At 45.5% G+C, this 21,563-nt stretch overlaps 1 protein-coding gene across 1 annotated transcript in view; it reads left to right on the forward strand.

Annotated features, from left to right (window-relative positions):
* Nucleotides 1-21,563, forward strand: part of MED27 (mediator complex subunit 27) — a 215,464-nt gene that overhangs the window by 169,103 nt on the left and 24,798 nt on the right. Inside the window, exon 5 of the mRNA XM_023216909.1 lies at nucleotides 12,415-12,522. Within this exon, the coding sequence (XP_023072677.1) occupies nucleotides 12,415-12,522 (108 nt within the window). The remainder of the gene's footprint in view (nucleotides 1-12,414; nucleotides 12,523-21,563) is intronic.

Genomic DNA, 21,563 nt, shown 5'->3' on the forward strand with positions numbered 1-21,563 from the left:
GCCCACCTGTCTGACCTCCTTTCTGTTCCTAGGACACCAGGCCTTTGCAGGTGCTGCCCTCTCGGCCTGTGCCGCTCTGCTCTGGCACTGGGCATGGGTGACCTTGTCTTACCCAGTAGGTTTCAACCAAACTTGAACCAACCCCCTTGTCCAGCTTTGGTATCTTCATAGCCCCATACAGACCAAGTATTTTTTGTTTATTGTCTGCCCACAACCCCCTCCCCCATCCAAGGACGTACAAGGCTGAGATCACATGTTGTTTCATTGCCTGCTCGGTCTCCAGTCCTTAGAACAATGCTTGGCACCTGGTGGGTACGTAGTAAGTATTTGAGTAAATGAATGAGCAAGTGAATAATTGAGTGATCTGTTCTACATGTCATTTTTTCACGTGTAGCTGTTACCTGAATAATCTCTCTTTAAGCTATCCCCGTTTTGTTCATTTCTTTCATGACTCTTCGTCATTTCTATTTCTGTATTTATACCCTTCTTCATTGCCTGTCTCCTTCACTAGACTGTTAGCTTTGTGAACGTCTATTTCATTTCTCACTCTGGGTGCCTAATACCTGGCCTGCACATAATATGTATTTAACAGATATTTGTTGGGTAGATAGGAGGAAGAAGGAACTGGAAGAACAAGCAATTTGCAATCCAGGGCAGCTCTAGGTTCTTCTCCATGTTCTGCAGTCCAAATTCTGGAAGGAGGCAGGTTGGTTTTTTCTTTTTCTTTTCTTTTCTTTTCTTTTTTTTTTTGACAAGGTCTTGCTCTGTCACCCAAGCTGGAGAGCAGTGGCTTGATCACAGTTCACTATAACCTCAACCTCCCAGGGTCAAGAAATTCTCCCACCCTGGCCTCCCAAAGTGCTGGGATTACAGGTATGAACCACCGTGCCTGGTCCTGGAAGGGGGCAGTTTTATTGGCCTAACCGGTATGAGGCAGAGCCTTCTCTACCAGGCCACTGTGTAGGGTGCCTACTGGACCAGCTGGTTCCACCCAGCACAGAAAACAGTAGCTTCCTTGGATGGCAGGTGGTTTCAGTGAGACAGGAACACAGTGTGAGGCGGGCTTCATTACTGTCATGTTCAGTTTCACGTACAGATAAAGGACGTGTGCTGTCGAGGATTCCTCTTCACATCTGTTAGGAGCACCTTGACATTTTCAGTATGTTCAAGAAAGCGGTAGCTTCCCATTTTGTCAGGTAACCTGTATCCCACTTGATTCACATAGAATCTTTTTGGATTGGAGGCCCTATTTTTATACAGGCATTGGCATTAATTCTGTATTCGCCTTCCCTGGAAGGGCTATATTTTATATATTTGAATATATGTTTTATAAATTAAATGAGCTAATTTTGATAGTTTGGGGGGATTTTTCCCAAGAACTGCAAGGGAAGCCCAGAGGTAGCATGAAACCAAGATTGGAAAGCACAATTCTCTATTCTGTCTTTGTTTCTTTACATTTTATGTGAACTTGTGTTGTTATTATTGAAGGGGAGATGAGATGAGATAGGAAGATTGTGAAGAATTTTATATTTACAATATGAGATGGAACACTATTTCATAACCCTTCCCAGGCATGAAAACCTTTTATGACACTTGGCAAATGGATTAGTCCACTGTGTTGAAATTCCCCTCCAACCAGGATACTTCTAAATTTAGAAGAGAGGAGAATATAGAAGAGCTAAGGAAAATCGGAAGTGCTGCCCAAATTGTTAACATTGATGGCTCTTTAGCAAATGACCGCAGTTCACTCATGAGTGGAATAAGCTACCTCATAAAAAACTTGTTAGCCAGGTGGAATGACTCACACCTGTAATCCCAGCACTTTGGGCGGTCAAGGCAGGAAGACTGCTTGAGGCCGGGAGTTCAAGGCCAGCCTGGGCAACATAGTGAGACACCCCCCATCTCTATTTAAAAAATAGAAAAAAGAAAAATTAGTCCAGAAGTTCCAGGCTGCAGTGAGCTATGATCATGCCACTGTTCTCCAGCCTGGGTAACGGAGCAAGACCTTGTCTCTAAAAAATAATAAAAATATAAAAATAAAACACGTCTTATTAGGCAGGGTGTTTAATGATTTTTAAAAATAATGATAACAGATCAGCTGCAGTGGCTCACGCCTGTAATCCCAGCACTTTGGAAGGCTGAGGCGGATGGTTTGAGTCCAGGAGTCCAAGACCAACCTGGACAACACGGCGAAACCCTGTCTCTACAAAAAATTAGCTGAGCTGGGTGCAGCAGCTCACACCTGTAATCCCAGCACTTTGGGAGGCCAAGGCAGGCAGATCATGAGGTCAGGAGTTTGAGACCCGCCTGACCAACATGGTGAAACCCCCGTCTCTACTAAAAATACAAAAATTAGCCAGTGTGGTGGTGCTCACCTGTAATCCCAGCTACTCAGGAGGCTGATGCAGCAGAATCACTTGAACCCAGGAGGCAGAGGTTGCAGTGATCCGAGATCACGCCACTGCACTCCAGCCTAGGCGACAGAGTGGGTCTCCGTCTAAAAAAAAAAAAAAAAAATTAGCTGTGTCTGGTGGCACATGCCTGTAGTCCCAACTACTTGGGAGGCTGAGGCAGGAGGATCACTTAAGCCCGGGAGGTAGAGGTTGCAGTGAGCTAAGATCACGCCACTGCACTCTAACCTGGGCAACAGAGTGAGACCCTGTCTCAAAAATAATAATAATAATGACAACAGTGATAATATTTTGCCATGATGCAGGGAGTGCCCACTGAGTGCAGTGTCCAACAGTAGCTCTCCTGGACGCCCAATAGCATCAGCTGTGCAGTCCTTAGAGAGGGCTCCATGTTGGAAGTAAGAAAGTCAAAGTGCACGTGGACTGCCTTTCCCAGGGCCACTCTGCTCTGTACGTGGCAGAGGCAGTATCTGAACCTGGGTCTCAGGCTCCAAACCCCTGGCGCTCATCCCACACTGCCTATCCCTGTGCTGAGGGGACTAATGGGGTAACCCAGTCATATGGTTTGACTGTGTCCCCACCCAAATCTCATCTTGTAGCTCCCATAATTCCCATGTGTTGTGGGAGGAACCTGGTAGAAGATGATTGAGTCATGGGGGCGGGTCTTTCCCGTGCCGTTCTCATGATAGTGAGTGGGTCTCACAAGATCTGATGGTTTTAAAAACAGGAGTTTCTCTGCACAAGCTCTCTCTTTGCCTGCTGCCATCTACATAAGACATGACTTGCTCCTCCTTGCCTTCTGCCATGATTGTGAGGCCTCCCCAGCCATGTGGAACTTAAGTCCAATAAACCTCTTTCTTTTGTACATTGCCCAATGTCGGGTGTGTCTTTATCAGCACTGTGAAAATGGACTAATACACCCTGTGGCCACCACCGACTGACCCAGCCCTTGCCATGGTTCAGACGTGGTGCTGAGCACTTCACATGCATGGTGTCATTCCTTCCAGGGTTGCCAGGCAAGAAAACTGAGGCCTAAAGAGGTCAAGTGACTTGCTCAAGGTCACTCAGCCAGGAGGTAGCAGAGCCAAGACACAAATGCAGGTCTTTCTTCCTCCCAGAGTCCAGAACTGTAGCTGCCATGCTCTCCCATCTTGCTGGCAAGTTGGTTTCTGACTTGTTGGCAAACAGACCCTAAATTCACTTTGCCTGCCCCTTTTTTGCTGGGTCCTTGTCAGAGGAAAAATACAATTCACCTCTTAGGGCTGTAACAACTTTGTATCTCGAGTCTAGTCCGTATGTGGCAGCCACCCCTGGGGCCATTTCTCCTTTCCTGTATCACGTTATATTACGTTGTGTTTTATCGTTGGAGGCACAACTGGTTTGGTTTTGCAGAGCAAAATGAGTGACCTTCAGCATGGAAGAACATCGGTTTTAGCTTTGACAGTCCCTCAGTCTGACCTCTTGGTTTCCAAGTCACATCGCTCTGTTTTCTTTTTATGATTCAGTTACTGTCCTGCACGATACAGTCCTGGTGGCCCCCTCTTTCGTGGCATGACAGTTTATCTTCTCTGCCCCAGCTCCGCCAGAGTTTCAGCCTTTCCGAGTTGGTCTGTCTCTGTTTTCTTTTGACTGTATCCAATTTTACAGTTTTCCTAGAAAGAAGCAACAGCCAGTTTCCCTCATCCCCCTTGCTGCCGCAGCTCTCCAGCCTGCTGTTAAGAGAACAATTCCGCCCAGCACGACTCTGTCAGGGCTACACACACCTAGCAGCTGTGCAGAATTCAGAGTGCTAGCTTTTTAAAAAATGCTAAAATTAGAGGAAGCAAGTAGTTGATTAGCATCTTAGAGATGGGGTCAGCTTTGTGTGTATGAAGTCATTTGTGCGGGAAGCCAGGAGTCTGCAAGGCTTTGAGCTCCTTAACAGAGCCCTGGAGGAGGATTGCTGGGTGACTGGAGGAGTCCATGACTCAAGGCTCTTTGGTCACCGTTGCTTGTGATTTATAGACACAGATGTGGGGTCATGGGCCAGGCATGAGGTAGGGAAACAGCAAGAGGCAGCTTCTGGCCCTTCACAGAAAACCAGTGACCTTGGACTCAAATCTTTCAAAACTTCAGCTTCCTTCTATTAAGAATGGGAATAAGACAACTGCCTGCGCTGAATCCCGGGGTTGATAGGCAGAGGAGAAAGTTGCCTGCCCTGTGTGCATGCACCTGCCCTTGTTCCAGAGCAAAGGGGTAAATCTGCATGATATGGAGGAAGGACCCCCAGAAAAAGTGCAGGGACACTGATCAATTTTTACAGACCACATCTAAAAACACCTCTTAGAGGAGATCCCCATTTGGAACCCCATTTGGGAACCACTCATCTATACAGCCAACTCTACCCTTTCAAAATGTGCAGTGCATTGGGCAGGTGCTGACGCAGGCATTTTCTGGTTGTGCCAGACAGCTCAGTGAGGCAGTGCCCTCCTCCCTTCGTTCCTCAAGCACACCGTGAGCTCCAGGTGGCAGAGCACTTTAGGTGCCCTCCAGTGACTCCAGGCATATGTCGGTTTTGTCACCTTCTTTAAGGTAGGAGCCATATTTGATACTTCTTAACCTCCCTAGGCCTCAGTTTACTTCTTTAGAAATGGGAGAGCTAGAGATAATGATTGTTTACATCCTTTCCAGCCCTGCAGTTCTGTGATTCTGTGAAGCAGTGTCCTTGCCCAGTGTTGCACACAGTACAGACATTTCTTCAGCAGGACACTGCTCACTGCACTCACTCACCTTAGCCTGTTCTTTGTCTGGAATTCATACAAAGAGAAAGGTTCTCAGTATTGTATGAAGGGAAACGCTTCCTAAATCTCCTTTAGGAGTGCCCGCCTGCCCTTCCTTTCCACCCTTCCTCCTTCTCTCCCCTCCTTCCCCCTTCTCCCTCCCTCATTCTCTCTCCCCATCTCGCCTGTCTCTCGTCATCTCTCCTATCTCTCTCGTCTCTCCCCATCTCTCCTTGTGTCTCCCCTCTCCTCCTCTGTGTCTGTCTCTTCTCTCTCCCTCCCTCCTTCTCTCTTACCTTTTTTTCTCTCCCTCCCTCCCTCTCCCTCTTTCTTTCTGCTATACTTGGAAAAACATCATTTAAATTACAACAGACCCCTTAAGGGCACTTACATATCAGACTTTTATTTTGTATACAGAAAATAACATTCATGGATGGTTTTACAGAAATAGTTGGCTTCTTTTTAATTTTAATAACACACTCCCCTCCCCAAAGCAGGGCTTAGACATGCCACCATGTGTGTAACTGACAAACCCCTGAACTACCCCCCTTCACCCCCCACACACGTGCTTTCTGCCAGGTTGGGGATGCCACCTGGCCCCGGGTTCCTCGTGCAGGTAACCTTTTGGTCAGCTCACCCCCCCCGATACTAGACACAGATACCGCTCAGTTTCAAAGCTCCCCTACACGAGTTCTAGGGGAAGAACATTTTAAGTGACCTCTCACCTTCTCAGCTCACATGGTCAGGCAGTAGAGATATCATTTCCACCACCAGATTTGTTAGGTTTTCGTTAGACATCAGTTGGCAGAGCTGAACTAAATACTTTTTCTACTTTCCTCCCACTTTTCCTTTCCTGTCTTGTGACTTGCCTTGCCACAGTGGACTAGAAATTCTCTTCATGGAATACAGCTTGGCAGGCGATTGCTGGAAAAGCAGATAGAGAAGACCACCAGTTTCAGCCCCCGCTGCCCAGAGTACAGCTGACCTGATGGGGGGGCTAGGCAGGGGCAGCTTTTCTAAATACATTTCAGGGAGGCGATGGCCGGATGGGAGGCGGGCTGGGCTTCTTCTTCAAGTGCACCTTGATGCCTGCACAGGAAACATAGTGCCTCCCCTGACTCTCTACCATGAGTAGTGAGCGAGCTCTTTGGAAATGTGCTGCTTGGTATAGAAAAGTGTTACCTTGGCAACAGCAAGCTCGCTTCATTACCAGATGGCATTAGCTTTTATTAGTGGTATCCTATAGCAGTTGCCAAGAGCCGACCTGTAGCCCCGTCGGTGGGCGTTTTGCTGCTGACTGTGACCAGCGTTGGCTAGTTTGTGGAAAGATGCCCATTGGCCTGTATGTGCCGCATCGCCTTATCAGTCTATCAAAAAGTTCAAGGTCACTACAACCTGGTGCATCCGGATACGTTAGAAACTGGCACATGCCAGATACATGAGAATCGGAATCATCGTAGAGGGATGTGAGGGCTGGGAGGACTGCTGGAGAACGCACACCAGGCTCCATCGCGATGGCAGAGCCAGGAGGGCTCCTGTTCTGTTACCCTTCCTGCCGCACCACACTCCAAAGAGAAAGGATGCTAACAGCCATTGAGCTTTGCTGTGCACCGTGCCCCTGGGCCCAAGTTTTACATGGTCTCGCCTCCTTCAGTTTCCTCAAAAGGTCCCACCATATTTCACAGCTGAGTAAACAGGCACCAGAGGTTGTCTGAGTTGCCCTGGGTCACACTGCCTGCAAGTGGAGAATGAGGGCCTGAAGCCCAGTGCTGGAGAGTAGGAGCAATTGACCTGCACACCAAATGGCCACCACCAGGAGGTCTGGCTGCCTGACCCTCAGGCTTGCAGGCACTTTCTGCTCAGTGGTCACTCAGCAGACCCCACAGTCTTATTCATCCTTCAAGTCCAGCACAGCTGTCACCCCCTCTCAGCTTCCTGTAGCCCCAAGAGTGACAGCAGGAAGGGAAATTAACATAAGGGCCAGGTCAGCCAGTTCACTGACTTGGCTACAGCAGCAGTTCTGGTTCCAGCTTTGATGTTAACTGGCTTCAAACCATTTCACCTCCATTGAGTCCAAACAGGGGTTTGGGCCAAGTAACAGTAGCTGCTACTGAGCACTCCCTGTGCTGTCCTCTCCACCTGTGCATTGTCTCACTGACTCCTCACAGTCATCTGAGACGGGAATGCCATTTTCTCCATTTAGATGTTCAGAGTAGGTAGGTAGCTAGGCCAGGCTTTCCAACAGCAGAGCCGAGACCTGATTCCAAAGCCTCAAAATGTTAGGCTTCAAAATTGGGTATATTATGACCATGTTAAAAATCCAGGCCAGGCATAGTGGCTCATGCCTGTAATCCCAGCACTTTGGGAGGCCGAGGTGGGAGGATCATTTGAGGTCAGGAGTTCAAAACCAACCTGGCCAGCATAGTGAAACTCCGTCTCTACTAAAACTATGAAAATTAGCCGGGCATGGTGGCACACGCCTGTAATCCCAGCAACGAGAGAGGCTGAGGCAGGAGAAATCACTTGAACCTGGAAGGCAGAGGTTGCACTAGACAAGATGGTGCCACTGCACTCCAACCTGGGAGACAGTGAGACTGTCTCAAAAAAAAAAAAATCCATCAAGCCATAATTCAATGCCTGTTCAACTTAGATGAGCACCAGGATCTTTTTTGGCTCTATAAGAAATAAGAATTGGGCAGGTGCAGTGGCTCATGCCTATAATTCCAGCACTCTGGGAGGCCGAGGCAGGTGGATCACCTGAGGTCAGGAGTTCGAGACCAGCCTGGTCAACATGGTGAAACCCTAAAAAAATACAAAAGTTAGCCAGGCATGGTGGCATGCGCTTGTACTTGGGAGGCTGAGGCAGGAGAATCACTTGAACCCAGGAGGTGGAGGTTGCAGTGAGTCAAGATCATGCCACTGCACTCCAGCCTGGGTGACAGAGCAAGACTCCATCTCAAAAATAATAAATAAATAAATAAGAATTGACAAACTTCATAGAGCTTTATGGATTCAGAAGATCCTAAAAGTAAGCCAGTGCAAGACTTTTCATACTGACTATCCATAAACTACTACAGCCCCAGAAGTCATCTTGCAAAAAAAAAAAAAAAAAAAAAAAATCAAACCTGCACCTCATCTTATTATCAATTTGCAGGCAACACAGAGGAAGGAGGAGCATGTTAAAGTATACCACTGGGATGCCATCAGCAAAATCCAGACTGTGGAAAACTCCGTAGGAGATAACCCAGTTTCTTCAGCAGATAAAATGGGGGCACGGGGTTGGGAGGGCATCTCTTTAGTTTGGGAAAGACTTATGAGACATGTCAGCCAGCCACATTGTGTGGGCCATATTTGGATCCTGATACGAGCAGACTTGTAATAAAGTGTCATTTACGAAGGTGTTGGAAATCTGAACACTGAACTGGATGCTTGATAATATTGGAGCGTTACTATAGATGTGGGTGTCGTGTTTCTGCTTTTGTGCGTTTGGAGCCCTTTGAGAAATATGTACTGAAATATTTACAGATGAAGTGGTACCATGCTGTTATTTGTTTCAGAAGAGTAACTTAGGGAGGGAAAAGGAGGTGGAGGTGGAGATGACAAGACTGGCCAAGAGTTGGTCATTGTTGAAGTTGGGATGGGTTCATGGGGTTCTTTGTACTATTTCATTTACTCGTGTATATATTTTTAAATCTTCCATAATAAGAAGTTTTTAAAAATCAATTAAGTTGGTACTTTGGGCAGGGAAGGGGTTTGTTGGATTTTACTTTGTTTTGTTTTGATTTAGCAGTGCCCATCGCTGACAAGAGCAGAATGAAATAGGTGTGTTCGTACCTTTCTGGTTGGCATAACCCTTGTGGTTAGCAGTTTGGCAGATTATATCCAAAGCCTTAAAATATTTGTATTGTTTGCCACAGTAATTACAACTTTGCAAATCTAGGGAAATAATTCCAAATGTGGTGAACAAAAGTATACACTGCGGCCATATTTATATTAGGGGAAACTTGGAAGTAACCTGAACGTCCACCAATAAGAGAATGGTTAAAGAAATTATAGGATATCCTCTCAATAGAATGTCATGCAGCAATGCAACACTGATTTTGAAGACTATATAGCAGTATGGAACAATACTTGTCATAGTTTTAAGGGAAAATTTGATTTGAAAATATACATGGCTGGGCATGGTGGCTCGCACCTGTAATCCCAACACTTTGGGAGGCTAAGGAGGGCAGATCAAGAGGTCAGGAGTTCAAAACCAGCCTGGCCAACATGGTGAAACCCCATCTCTACTAAAAGTACAAAAATTAGCTGGGCGTGGTGGCACACGCCTGTAATCCCAGCTACTCAGGAGGCTGAGGCAGGAGAATCGCTTGAACCCGGAAGGCAGAAGTTTCAGTGAGCTGAGATGGCGCCACTGCACTCCAGCCTGGGCAACAGAGTGAGACTCTGTTTCAGAAAAAAAAAGAGAAAATATACATAGATAGTTTCATTATAACAATGTTAGAAATTCAAAAACCATAAGCCTTTGATAATAAAAAGATTGAAAGGAAGTACCCCAAAATGTTAATAGTGATTATGTTTCTATCGCAAGACCAGGAACAACTATCAAGAAGATAGGAAGAACCTTTGTTCTCTACATTTAGATTTTTCCATAATAAACATATTTTTAACTTTTTAAAGTATTAGTTAACTTTAAAATATCAAAATTAACTTTTAATACAAAAAAATTTGAATATAAAATTTCTAGTGTTATTAGTGTGTATTTCTAAAATCCATCTTAAGAAACTTAAATTACAAAGGCAATTTATCATTTAATTAATGGCAGCCAGGTTTTGGTGTTTCAGGAAACAATTGCTTAGTCACCTAGGCTTATTAGCAAAGAAAGTTAACATGCAGTTGCGAACAGTGGCCTTTCCAGAGGAGACCTGTGAAGAATGTGTTGGGCGTACATTCACTTTAGCCTAGTGAGAAGGTACTGATTTCAGTGCCTGTAACTACAAAACTCGGCCGGGCGCGGTGGGTCACGCCTATAACCCCAGCACTTTGGGAGGCCAAGGCAGACAGATCACTTGAGGTCAGGAGTTTGAGACCAGCCTGGCCAACATGGTGAAACCCCATCTCTACTAAAAATACAAAAAAATTAGCCAGACGTGGTTGTGTTCGCCTGTCATCCCAGCTACTCGGAAGGCTGAAGCAGGAAAATCGCTTGAACCCGGGAGATGAACGTTGCAGTGAGCCGAGATCACACCACTGCACTCCAGCCTGGGTGAAAGAGCGAGACTTCGTCTCAAAAATAAGAACACACACACACACACACACACACAAAAACTGTAACTCAGTTGCTCTCCCTCCCTCCCTTTCTTCCAATAGGCTCCATGTTGACTAAAGACAGAGTTACTCACCCTACCTCCATGTTTTATTGGCATCCTTAGATAGGGATTTTCAGTTCCACAAAAAAATAACCCATTGATTGGACATAGGATGATAAAAAAATAAAGAGACCCACTGAACATTACATGGTGTGACAATATTTAAAAGTGTTATGCAGAAATAGGATGCCTTTATTAGCATTCCCTTAAATGTAAATACATGTTTTTTCTTACCATGTTTGCATTCAGTACTATTTAAAGTATACAGAAATAGAGCTATCAACCTAACACTTGAAATTATTGAAGGAATCAAATGTTGGAGGTGTTCACTGATAACCCAGGACTAATCAAGGAAAGAGGAAGGTTGTTATTGGGGACGGTCAGTTGGAAACTGCAAGGAACAGGGACATGAGGAAGGGGTGATTGGAGGTGGCATCCCCAGAAACTGACAGCAGGTTGGAGTTGAAGGATCAGGATTACTGTCTGGGGCTAAGGCTCTTGCCTTGTGCAGCTCAGCAGGCCTTTCCTTCAGCAAATTCTGTGACATCAAAGCCTCATCAGAGCAACTCGGACGATGGGCGGGTGGGTCCCGGGCTGGGGTCTGCGTCCAGGGTCTCATATACAAAATGAAAAGCTTTAGCAAAGTTTTAGAAGAGTTACGTGAGCCCCTTGGCTTCATCCGTATATTGTTTATTGTTGCTATAATAGAATACCCGAAGCTGGGTAATTTGTAAGAAAAGAGATTAAGCTCACAGTTCTGCCGGCTGGAAGTATAAGAAGCATGAAGCCCGTATCTGCTTCACCGGCTGGTGAGGGCTTTTGTGTTGCACTGCATCACAAACATCACAACATGGTGGAAGGTCTAAGGGGAGGCGACAAATGTGAAGGACAAAACCCGAGGGGTGTCCTGGCTTTATAACAACCCACTCTCTAGGGAGCTGATCCAGTCTCGCCAGAGCCGGGACACAGTACCTCAAGAAGGGACCCAGCCATTTCTGAGGGATCCACTTCCTTGACCCGAACACCCCCGACTAGGCTCCATCTCCCAACACCACACTGGGGATAAAATTTCAGCATGAGTTTTGGTGGGGGGAAACAGCCATATCCACACCATAGTGTCCCTAAAGAAAGGAAGGTGCTGTTTCTATTCTTGGTGCTGAGCCTATTCCAGCAAGCACAGCAGGTTCCTTTTACCCTGGCATACATGAAACTGCACTTTTTTTAGGATTTTTTTTTTTTTTTAATGTATAATATGTGCTTAGGTTCTGAGAGTAAAAGCACTTAAATGTATTTCCAGGATCATGTTTCTTTTTTGGAGATAAAATTCAGCTACCTTCCTTTTACCTCCTGACTTTATTTGATATTGCTTTTCCACTTTTACCAGTTACTTTAAATAGATAGTTCAACCAAGAGGCATTTGGTACCTGCCTTTGCTCTGTATATTGTACTCTGTACATATTGCATAGGTCTACGTAGGGCCACGACATAGTACGGAACAGCACGCTCACTAAATCCTATAATTGCCAGAATTGTAGGATCCTCGCCTTTGAAAAAGAAAATCTTAAAATGGGAAGGGGAAGGATTTTACTTTTTCCAGCAGATAGTAAACATGTAAAACCTGTCCTCAGAGTTTGTAAGCCAAAAATATAAATAAATTTAGGGAAGTTAGACAAGTTGAGGCCCAAAACATTTTTCAGTGATTACAGAAAGAACTTGCTGTTACTGAGAGTTCGTTTTCCAGTGCTGGAGGATCCAGAGGGCCAGCACCGTGAATCCAGTCTCACTGGATCAGCCAGGTGGTCATTTTTTCTCACACTCCTGCCCAACGTTGTGTGATTTGCATGCTCAAGTGTCAGCTTTACATGTGTTTGGCAGGTGACCTTGGGAAAGGTGTTGAAAGTGATCGTCGTCATGCGGAGCCTGTTCATTGATCGAACAATAGTAAAGGGATATAACGAGAATGTCTACACCGAAGATGGCAAGGTAAGCATTCTGGAGTTTTGCGTGTTCCTTGATTTTCTGTATCCCAGAGCAAATGTAGTCGAGTCTCAGGTGAATGACATTAAAAACTAGCAATCATAGCGGAAATGATCAACAAACAGATTTGTCAGTGTGAGGGTGAACACTTTATGAAAAAACATTTCGTTCTCTCTGCTTGTATTTTTCATCAAGCTTCTGCTTTTTCCTCTAAGCCTGATGCCCTTAGTTGAATTTCTAATTTATCACCTTAGACCCCAGTTGCCTCATTAAATGTGTCTTCTGAAGAAATGGATTTTTTTCCCCAAGTCAAACAGCTCCTCAATAGCCCAGGGTTCAGCATTTTGCTTTTCCTAGAACCATGAGGAAAATTCCTGTTTATTTGACACAACCTGATGACATTCTTTTTCCACAAAACTAACAAGTCACCCTTAGGAAGTTGCTGTGCACAGCAGCATATATTGAATACTGCTGTTGAAAAAGACGTGTTATTTCCACGGGTGACTTCTTTCATGGAAAGTTCACCCATGTGAACCCCTAATTCCTTTTGACTGCACAGTCTCCGTATGACTCCACAGAGAGCGTCAGAGGATGCTGATGGGAGCTGACAGCCTTCATTTGTGTTTGCACCGGAGTGTAATGAGCACCCCGCCTGAGATGCCCCATACTCTGCCAGGCCACTCTCAGTGCGGAGCCTGGTCTCCCCACCCCATCGGGAGCCTTTCCTTCCCTCATGGCTCATTAAAACGTAAAAGTTTGTTAGCATGAATACTGGTACTCACCACCCAACAGCCACATTATAATGAGAATAGAATGTTCTTCAAAAAAAGGTGGTAACTGTGGCTTAGCACATAGCAGGGCGTTCCATAAGAAGCATGGCCCGTGATATAATGAGATGTGTGTTTTGAACAAGTAACCCAGCACTCCACATTCCACACAAGTGTTGTCTACATGGGATGCTACTCTTGCTCCAAGGACTGTGCCCAGTTCTCATAAATTTCCTCGTTGATACCATATCATTCACTGAAGGGGTATTTACTTTTTCTTTTTGGAAAAAACCAAATGTCTTTGGAGCACGCGTGTAAAGTGAGTAATCAGTCAGGTATGGTCTGTGCGTCTGATTTGTAAACTCTGACAGCTGCTCCAGAAGGTTCCACACTGTCAGTCAGCAGCAGAGGCAGTACTGAGGGTAGTGTATACCCTCGCAGAGACCACGGGCAGTGGCATTTTGAGATGCCATTCTTGTTGGGTTTTTTCAAAGTTGACAACTTCATAGTCACGCCTGGTACAAAACATAACGCTTGCTTGCCAAGGACTTAGAAGCGAATTGGAGATGAAGAACAAATACGTAGAAAGGTGAGTCATAATCAGGACCGTGCTACTAGAGTTACCAAACTTAGGGTGCAAATGAAGCATGCTCTGAATTGAGATCGTAAGGAGGAGTGGAAATTTACCTACTTGGCATGGTAACTTTCACATTCTATTTAATTGCCCCTTCCTGAAAGTGTGCAAAATAATACACTTAAAGCACTTGGCACTTTGCCATCTAGTTGATACTCAGTAAATGATAACTGGTACTATTTTTATTCTACACTTAAAACAATGGTCTTGGAGTATAGAGTCTCATAGGTATGGCGCTTCCAAAATGCCTCTGATAGCCCCTCCTCAGCTGCTCCAGTTACTTCCTTCTTTCTTGTCTTCACCCTTGACTTCCCAGTTTCCCAGAGTTTTTTCTCCCTCTGCGCATTCTCTTTGGCCATTCCCATCCATGTCACCCACACAAGGATCACTCATGATTTGTTTCTAGATCAGACTTCTTCCCATGTTCCTCAGGTTTAGCCTGTCCAAAACAAAACTCATCATCTCTCTCCCTAAACTCAGTTTCCCTCCTCTTTTCCTTATCTTGTTTAACAGTACCACCACCTAATTGGTTAAACCTTTCTTCCCTTCATCCCGCTGGTCTAGGCTGTCAGTGATTACTGGCAGTTCTCCCTCTTAAGTCACTCTCAAACCAGGCCCCCCATCGCTCTCCACCCCTCTCGCTCCTCTCCGGTTCTCATTATCTCTGCACTGAAGAATGCACGCACCGCCTCACTTCTAGTCTCCAGTCTTGCTTCCCTCACAGTCTGTCCTTCACTTGGCTTCCAGAGCTGTCTTCCTAAAATACACATGCGAGCGGATGATTCTCTTTCTTTTCGCCATCTCCCCCTTGCCCAAAGCAGTCCTCCCCAAAGTAGGAAAGTAGGATATTAATAGATGTGAGGCAGAAAGCAATGCATGGTCAAACAAGTTGGAGAAACTCTGGGTTAGAGAACGTTCAGTGGGTTTCTTTACTGTGGAAACCAGTTTGCTGACGTGCCTTATGAATATCTTAAGGGAGTAGAGAGTATGCAATATTTTCTGAACTTACTGGACCACCAAATTCTTTTTTCTTCCTTTATTCTTAGAACATATTGTGACATTGCCATTTTGTAGAACATACTTCTGAAAACTCTGGCTTGTAGAATAAAATCCAGACTCCTCTGCAAGGCATCTAAATGCCTCATGGCGTAGCCCCTGCCTTCCTTTCTGACCTCATCTGGCATCATTCTCTACACACACCTCATCTTATCTCCAGACTCATGTACTCCCTGTAGCTCCCAGGACATGCCAGACTCTTTCACATATTTACACGTTCTGTGCTTTTCGCCCTGGGATCCCTCCTAGTCCACCTGACAAAGTTTTACTCTTCCCTTTACACTGGCTGAATGCCATCTTCCTTCCCATCCTGTCTCCATTTTCCCAAGAGCCTCTTTGCTTATGAGCATGGGCTCTAGAGATGGCTGACCTGGTTTGCCTCTCCTTACAGCACAATCATCATTATCCACACACCCATAGAATTCAGAACAATCTTTTACTAGTACTAGAATTAGTGCATCATGATTATTTACATGTCCATCTTGCAATTAATAAAAATACTAACAGTACCAACATACATCGGTCAGGTAGGCGCTGCACAAAGCGAACTTTGCCCACAGTGACTGTGGAATCCTCCTCACAGCGTCATGACGTAGGGGCTGCCCTTAGACTCAGTTTACACATGGAGAGACTGAGAGCTAGAATGGTAAAGTTGCCCACAGCCACACAGGCCTGGATCTCAATCCTGCATCTGCCAGGAGCTCCTCAAGGGCACAGGCTCCATCGTGTGACTCTTTGTCCCTAGGGTGCACTTCTGTGCCAGGAGCATGGTAGGAGCCCAGTCCTGTCTGGGAGGAGATGATGAAAAAGCCTACTTGGGATATGAAAATGCTCAAGCTGGAATGCAAAGTGGAGAATCAAAAATGAGAAATGGGGACTAAAAGATGCGCCAGGAATTGAAGTCGTAAATAAGTCAAAGGATAAAAACAGACACACGAGTAAAGGGAGACCTCGGGCCTTCCTGAGGAGAGATTAGCCCGGCTTCTCTCTTCCTCCTAAGGAAAATGGCTGTGCATTTGGGGCCCTGGTTGACATCAGAAGTGTGGTGGGACAGGAAGCCTCGTGTCCCCCTTTACAACTGTATGCATTGGCCCAAGCAGTAAGCAGAGACCCTAAAACTGGAAATTGCAAGACTGAAAGAACCAGGCCCCTTTGTTACTTTAAGGACACACTGACCACATTTGGCAGAGAAGCTTTCAAATGACTGCTCCACCCAGAATCTCATCCTAGCCAATTTGATTAGCCCCTTTTTTTCAGAGCACTTCACAAATGATAAAAATAAACCATGCAGACATTATTAGTGCCCTATTTTGAGTACTCTGTGTACTTTATTTATATACAATCTAGGCATTAGTGCAATTAACGTGTTGAATTGTCTGGCACATCCCAAATGAAATGTGGCTTCTGGAAGGAGCCACTGGGGCCTGATATGTGTTCTGCAAGAGCACGTTGTTGCTGGAGATGTCGCTGCTCCCGGGACGCAGCCCTGCATTTGCTGAGTTGGTGCCTAGGTGGCTGCAGGAGGGTGTTTTGCTGCAGTCTCCTGGAGCACAGCCACAGAGGCCTGGGTGTGGCTCAGGAAGCCTCCTATGGGCTTAACTTCTGCCTCTGCGGTTGTCTGTGTCCTCCAAGCCCAAAGCAGCCAGCACATTCGAAAGTTTCATTATCCTTATTGCTGCTGTAGTGGCCCAGCACCCCTCCTAATTTCCAGACCTTGCAGGTTTTTTCCCCATCAGAATCCAGCCCAGCAAGGCTATCACTTTGCTGTAACAACCACCACCATGACCCTAGCCTCCTGTCTCTTTACCTGCAATGCATATTTTTGATACCAAGGACCAATAGCCTGATTCCTCTAATAAAACAAAAATGCTTTCGTACTTACCAACCACTTATTCATTGTAATCAGGGAGTAGCAAAGAGCCATGACTCAGCATGTTAAAAGGCAGGATTGAAAATGAATACCTGGCCATTGTCCTGATTTTATACCAGTCAGACTTAACTGAAAAAATATGTGTCTCGGTTGAATTTATCTTATTAGGGGATTTAGGTTATGTTAATGCTATAGCTTCATTAATTACCCCATATCAATAAAAAAAGGCAGCTTTTAGCCTCCGAGCATAAGAGAGGAAAAGAAATGGTGGTATCAAAGGAAACCTTCAAAGACAGCCAGCGCTGTCTCCAGGGTAATTTCTGATCCCCGCATTCTTCCCACTTCAAAGTTGGCTGTGTGTGTGCATGTGGGTCGAGGGGGTGGGGAGCTGAATCTGATTTCTCTAATAAGTGTTGGCATCAGCCCTGTTTGATATCAGATGCAGGGAACATTTTGATTTGTTATATCCTTTGAAATTGTTCAGACGACCTTCAGAAAAATGGCCTCTTGTTACTTCTAGGGGGAAGGGTGAAAGCCAGGGAAAGGGGAATCCAGTTTAATTCGTATGCAGAGGATGCCCTGAAATTGTGCTTTCAGCAGTTTTTTAGTAACAAATGCATGTCCTGATTGAAAGTGAAAAGTTGAAGAATAATAGACCTGTAAGACTGCGTTCTTGGGCGAGGCTCTTGTTCACTCTTTTATTCTCTGGGGAGGGTGGGCGGATTTGAGAGGGTGACCACGTAGAAGTTGATGGTTTTGAAAACGTGGGTAACCATGGAGAGATCCGTCACCATAGCTGGTTTACAGCATTCTACCCAAACCGATAGGCCTATCACCTATTCACCTTGCAAGATGAAGCTACTAAATAAAGGTTCGAAAAGTTGGAACCTTGTGTGGCTTATGAGTTTTATTTAGATAATTTTGAATCTATTCCACTGTTTTTTGAAATGAAGTAAAGAATTGATAACTTTCTGATAAGCTGCCAAAATGTTCACGTGCTGTTAAATGAATTTTAGCGGCAGTGGTTGTCACAGCAGCAGGCCTCAAAGCAGAACTGTGCTCCCGGAAGAGCTGCGCAAGTGACAGCTTAGGGAGCGTGCAGCCCCGGCATCCTGCCTGCCATCTAGCTGGAAGGCAGTCTCTTCCTCCCAGGGGAAGAGCTGGGCCCCTGCACACAGACTTGGTCTCGAATCCCCACCTCGCATTAACTATGCAGTGGTGGACAAGTTGCCTAACTTCTCTGAGCTTCAGTGTCCTCATCTATGAATTGGAAAGGATTTTATCAACCTCATGTTATCGCCAAAGGAATTTTAAAAGATAACGCAGGTAAAGGGTAGGCCGAATGCATCATCTTCATCAGTAAATGGCATCTGCCCTTGCTGGTTGTGATGGAGGTGGTGGTGGTGGTCAGCATTGCAGACAGAATCACTTGCCTGCTGATATCGGGTCGCTCTGATTGTTCTTGTCAGTGAATGAGTTTGATTTGTCACCATTTTCACCAGTTCTTCCTGTGTATCAAGAGGTCTTTTGATATCTTGGTGTTTGCCCCTAAGAACAGATGTGTCTGTGCTAAAGTGGTTGGTCATCTGCAGGGTTTGTTTTCATTTCACCTGAGAACAGACCACACTCCACCCTTAAAATACTTACTCCAATCCCCAGAGGCCAGGACGCTGCTCTGAGACTGAAGACTCAGCCACCAATTACCGCAAGGTTGACTTTTGTGTTTTCAGATCTTTCTAATGCCTGCTCACAGTACTGAAGGGTGCTTTGCTTTCTTTTTCCTGGCACTATGGTTCAGAGTAATTTCTTGTTCATCAGGCTGAAGGTCTGCAGCTTCCAGAATGCTCCTTTTTTGAATATTGCAGCCAGCAAAGAATTGGTAGCCATGTCTGCCTCTGCAGCAAATAAGCTGAAGCTAATAAATACTCACTTGGATCAGTCCTGGCTCCCTGAAATGAATTTCTGAAATCTTCCTGGCCCTGAGGAGAGGCAGGGCATTGACTCCAGAATGCTCATTTCATTGGCTTTCTTTGGCATAAATCTAGCAGAAAATCAAGTCCGAACCACCTGCTGTGCACTCCTAGCAAAAGAGGGCCCTATTGTTCAGGGGTCCTTTTCCACCCATGCGCGCCAGGTAAATAGACTGTATTGTCTAAGGTCCTTCTGTCCCAGATGGTAGGAGCTTTTCCCTAGGGTCCTGAATAATATATTTAAACCTTTTAAAAAGAGCATCATCCTCACTTTGAATACATGTGTGTGTTGAGAATCCACAATGAGGCTGGAGAGGCCATGTTTTCACTTAACCTATGTGTAGTTTTCTCTAGATTTTTTAAAATTAAAACATTTTGCAGATACTGAAGGATTTTTAAATATGTTTATCCTTAAGATAAAAGCTATAACTTTTTAATCTAGCAGATTCTTCTTTTCTGTTTTTCTTGGCTCTGTGTTTGTGTCTTGGTCTGCTTATATATGATGTAAGCAGGCAGGAAGGGTAAACAGTGAAGAAGTTCAGAAGAAACAGCTGTGGGCTCAAAATGGAAGGAGAACTGTATTAGTTCCAAGTTCAGACATCGGTGTTCCTCTTCCTAAAATTGAGATTTAGCATCTTTGGATTCTCCCTGTCATCTTGGCAGTGATTTTGGTACAACTAAAAGATGCAAAAGTCATTCTTATTCATCCTGCAACCCCTGAATAATCTTTAAATGCTGCATTTGTTAAGCCCTGGGCTGAACTGCTGCACTAAGAAAGTAATACGAACCTGATTTATCCTCCCAAGTATGACCAGCTGCCCAACAGTAGTTTTCTTCAACAGAATTGATAACGTGGGGAATTAATTTCATATGTTTCTTTTGAGGTTTCCCTCAGAGTTATCTGGAGGTAACATGTCACTTTTCCCCTTGCAAATTGTTGAGCTGTCACATTGTAATTCCAGCGCTGGAAGATCTTTAAAATTCTTACTCCATCCAGTGGTTTCAGTTGGGGGCACTGACTGGCAATTGACACCACCTTTCTGAAGAGCAGTTTAGCCAGAGTAGAAGGAGGATGATCTGTTGAGGGTTTTTGTGGCAATCCAAGAAGGAGATGGTTCAGGCAGTGGGGGTAGGGAGAGATGGGTGAACTTGAGGTTCATTTTTCCGACTGAATGAGTGAATGCTGGGTCAGTGAAAGCTCCTTCATGATTTGTCATGGAGTGCGATGAACTAAACCTCTGCCCTGTCCCTGCAGAAGTACAGAGTGGCCTCCTCAGAATCATCTTAACCTTCTCTACTGTCCTAAAAGTTTTCAAACACAGTGAAATTTTCATGAAACTAATTGTGAACAGGGAAAAGCCAGGAGAACTAAATGTATATGCCTGTTCACAGCCCTGCTTTTAATTCCCAAGCACTGTTTTCAGAAAGCCGGGTTTTAGTGTCTTCCGCAGAATAGACACAGAGCTCTGAAGTGTTCTGGGTCAAATGCAGCACATGCTGTCCTTTCTTCTTAAAGGACTTTTTCTGTCCAGTGGCTTCCCAATGCTTTCTGGTGCTCCAAAATCAATCACACACCACACAGGCCTAAAATGCCATGGCCCAGGGTTCTACCTGACCACTGGCCAACCCCAAAGGCAGGTTCCCAGAGGCTCATTGACCAGGTTTTCCATTCACTCAACTCTTGAACTCATATATTAAAGTCAACTTTTTAGCACCTATGGGACACAGTGATGGCTTTCTCATTTCCTCATTGCCCTTGAGCTATCTCTGTCAGCACTGTATTGTGGGTAGTTCTATTTTTGCTGTACTTAATTTGTTCTAAACTCTTGAAACAAAAGGCATTGATCTGGTATATCATGCAAACCAGTAAAAACCAAAATAGTTTTGGTTAGAATGAGCTCCTGAAGTACTCTGTGTGTGACCAAGTGTGGCCAGAGGAGGACTGGACTGGGTTTACTGTGAGCCCTTCCCACATGCCAACTCACACCTCCTCCAGCTTCCTCATTCGTCAAGTAGGGGCGCTGTAGAGCAGGGGCTCTTGACCAGCCAGGCGTCAGTTACCCTTGGGAGCAGGGCTACAAAACAAACAATGGAACAGGCTCTTGGGCCCGCTCCAGCCACTGATTCCATACTCTAGGGGAGGAACTGAGCAATCTGTGTATTAAAAAACAAAAACCTTCCCCCAGGGGCTTCTGATGCCCAGCCAGGATTTGAGCACCACCAGATGAGGCCATCTGTAAGATGCCTCGCCAGACAGTCTTGGGCTCGTGAACGGCTCTGAGCTGTTGTTTCCCCATCTGGAGAGGAAGACTGTTCATGGGACCAGCCACATGGGCCAGTTCTGGGAATTACACAAGTGTGTGTGGAGGGCCTAGTGCAGTGCCTGGCATGGAACAGGTGCTCAGCAGCTGGACGCTGCCAGCTTTCCGCCACTCAGAAAAGACCTACTGATGCCCACAACATGTCAGACCCCATTTGTGGACCAGGGGAGGCAGTGGGAAGGAAGGCAAGCCTCCTGTCCTCACCGAACTTGCATCCTGTGGGCAAGTCAGGCAGGAAACAAGTAAATAAAGGAATAATAGAGCTTCAGGCAGTTTTAAATGTTATGAAGACTTTAAATTTTGAAATGGTGAAGAGGGCCCAGCATAGTGGCTCATGCCTGTAATCCCAGTACTTTGGGAGTCCAAGGAGGGCAGATCACTGAGGTCAGGAGTTTGAGACCAGCCTGGCCAACATAGGGAAACCCCAGC

Source organism: Piliocolobus tephrosceles, chromosome 14 (genome assembly GCF_002776525.5).
Source record: "Piliocolobus tephrosceles isolate RC106 chromosome 14, ASM277652v3, whole genome shotgun sequence".
In the NCBI taxonomy this organism is placed as follows: domain Eukaryota; kingdom Metazoa; phylum Chordata; class Mammalia; order Primates; family Cercopithecidae; genus Piliocolobus; species Piliocolobus tephrosceles.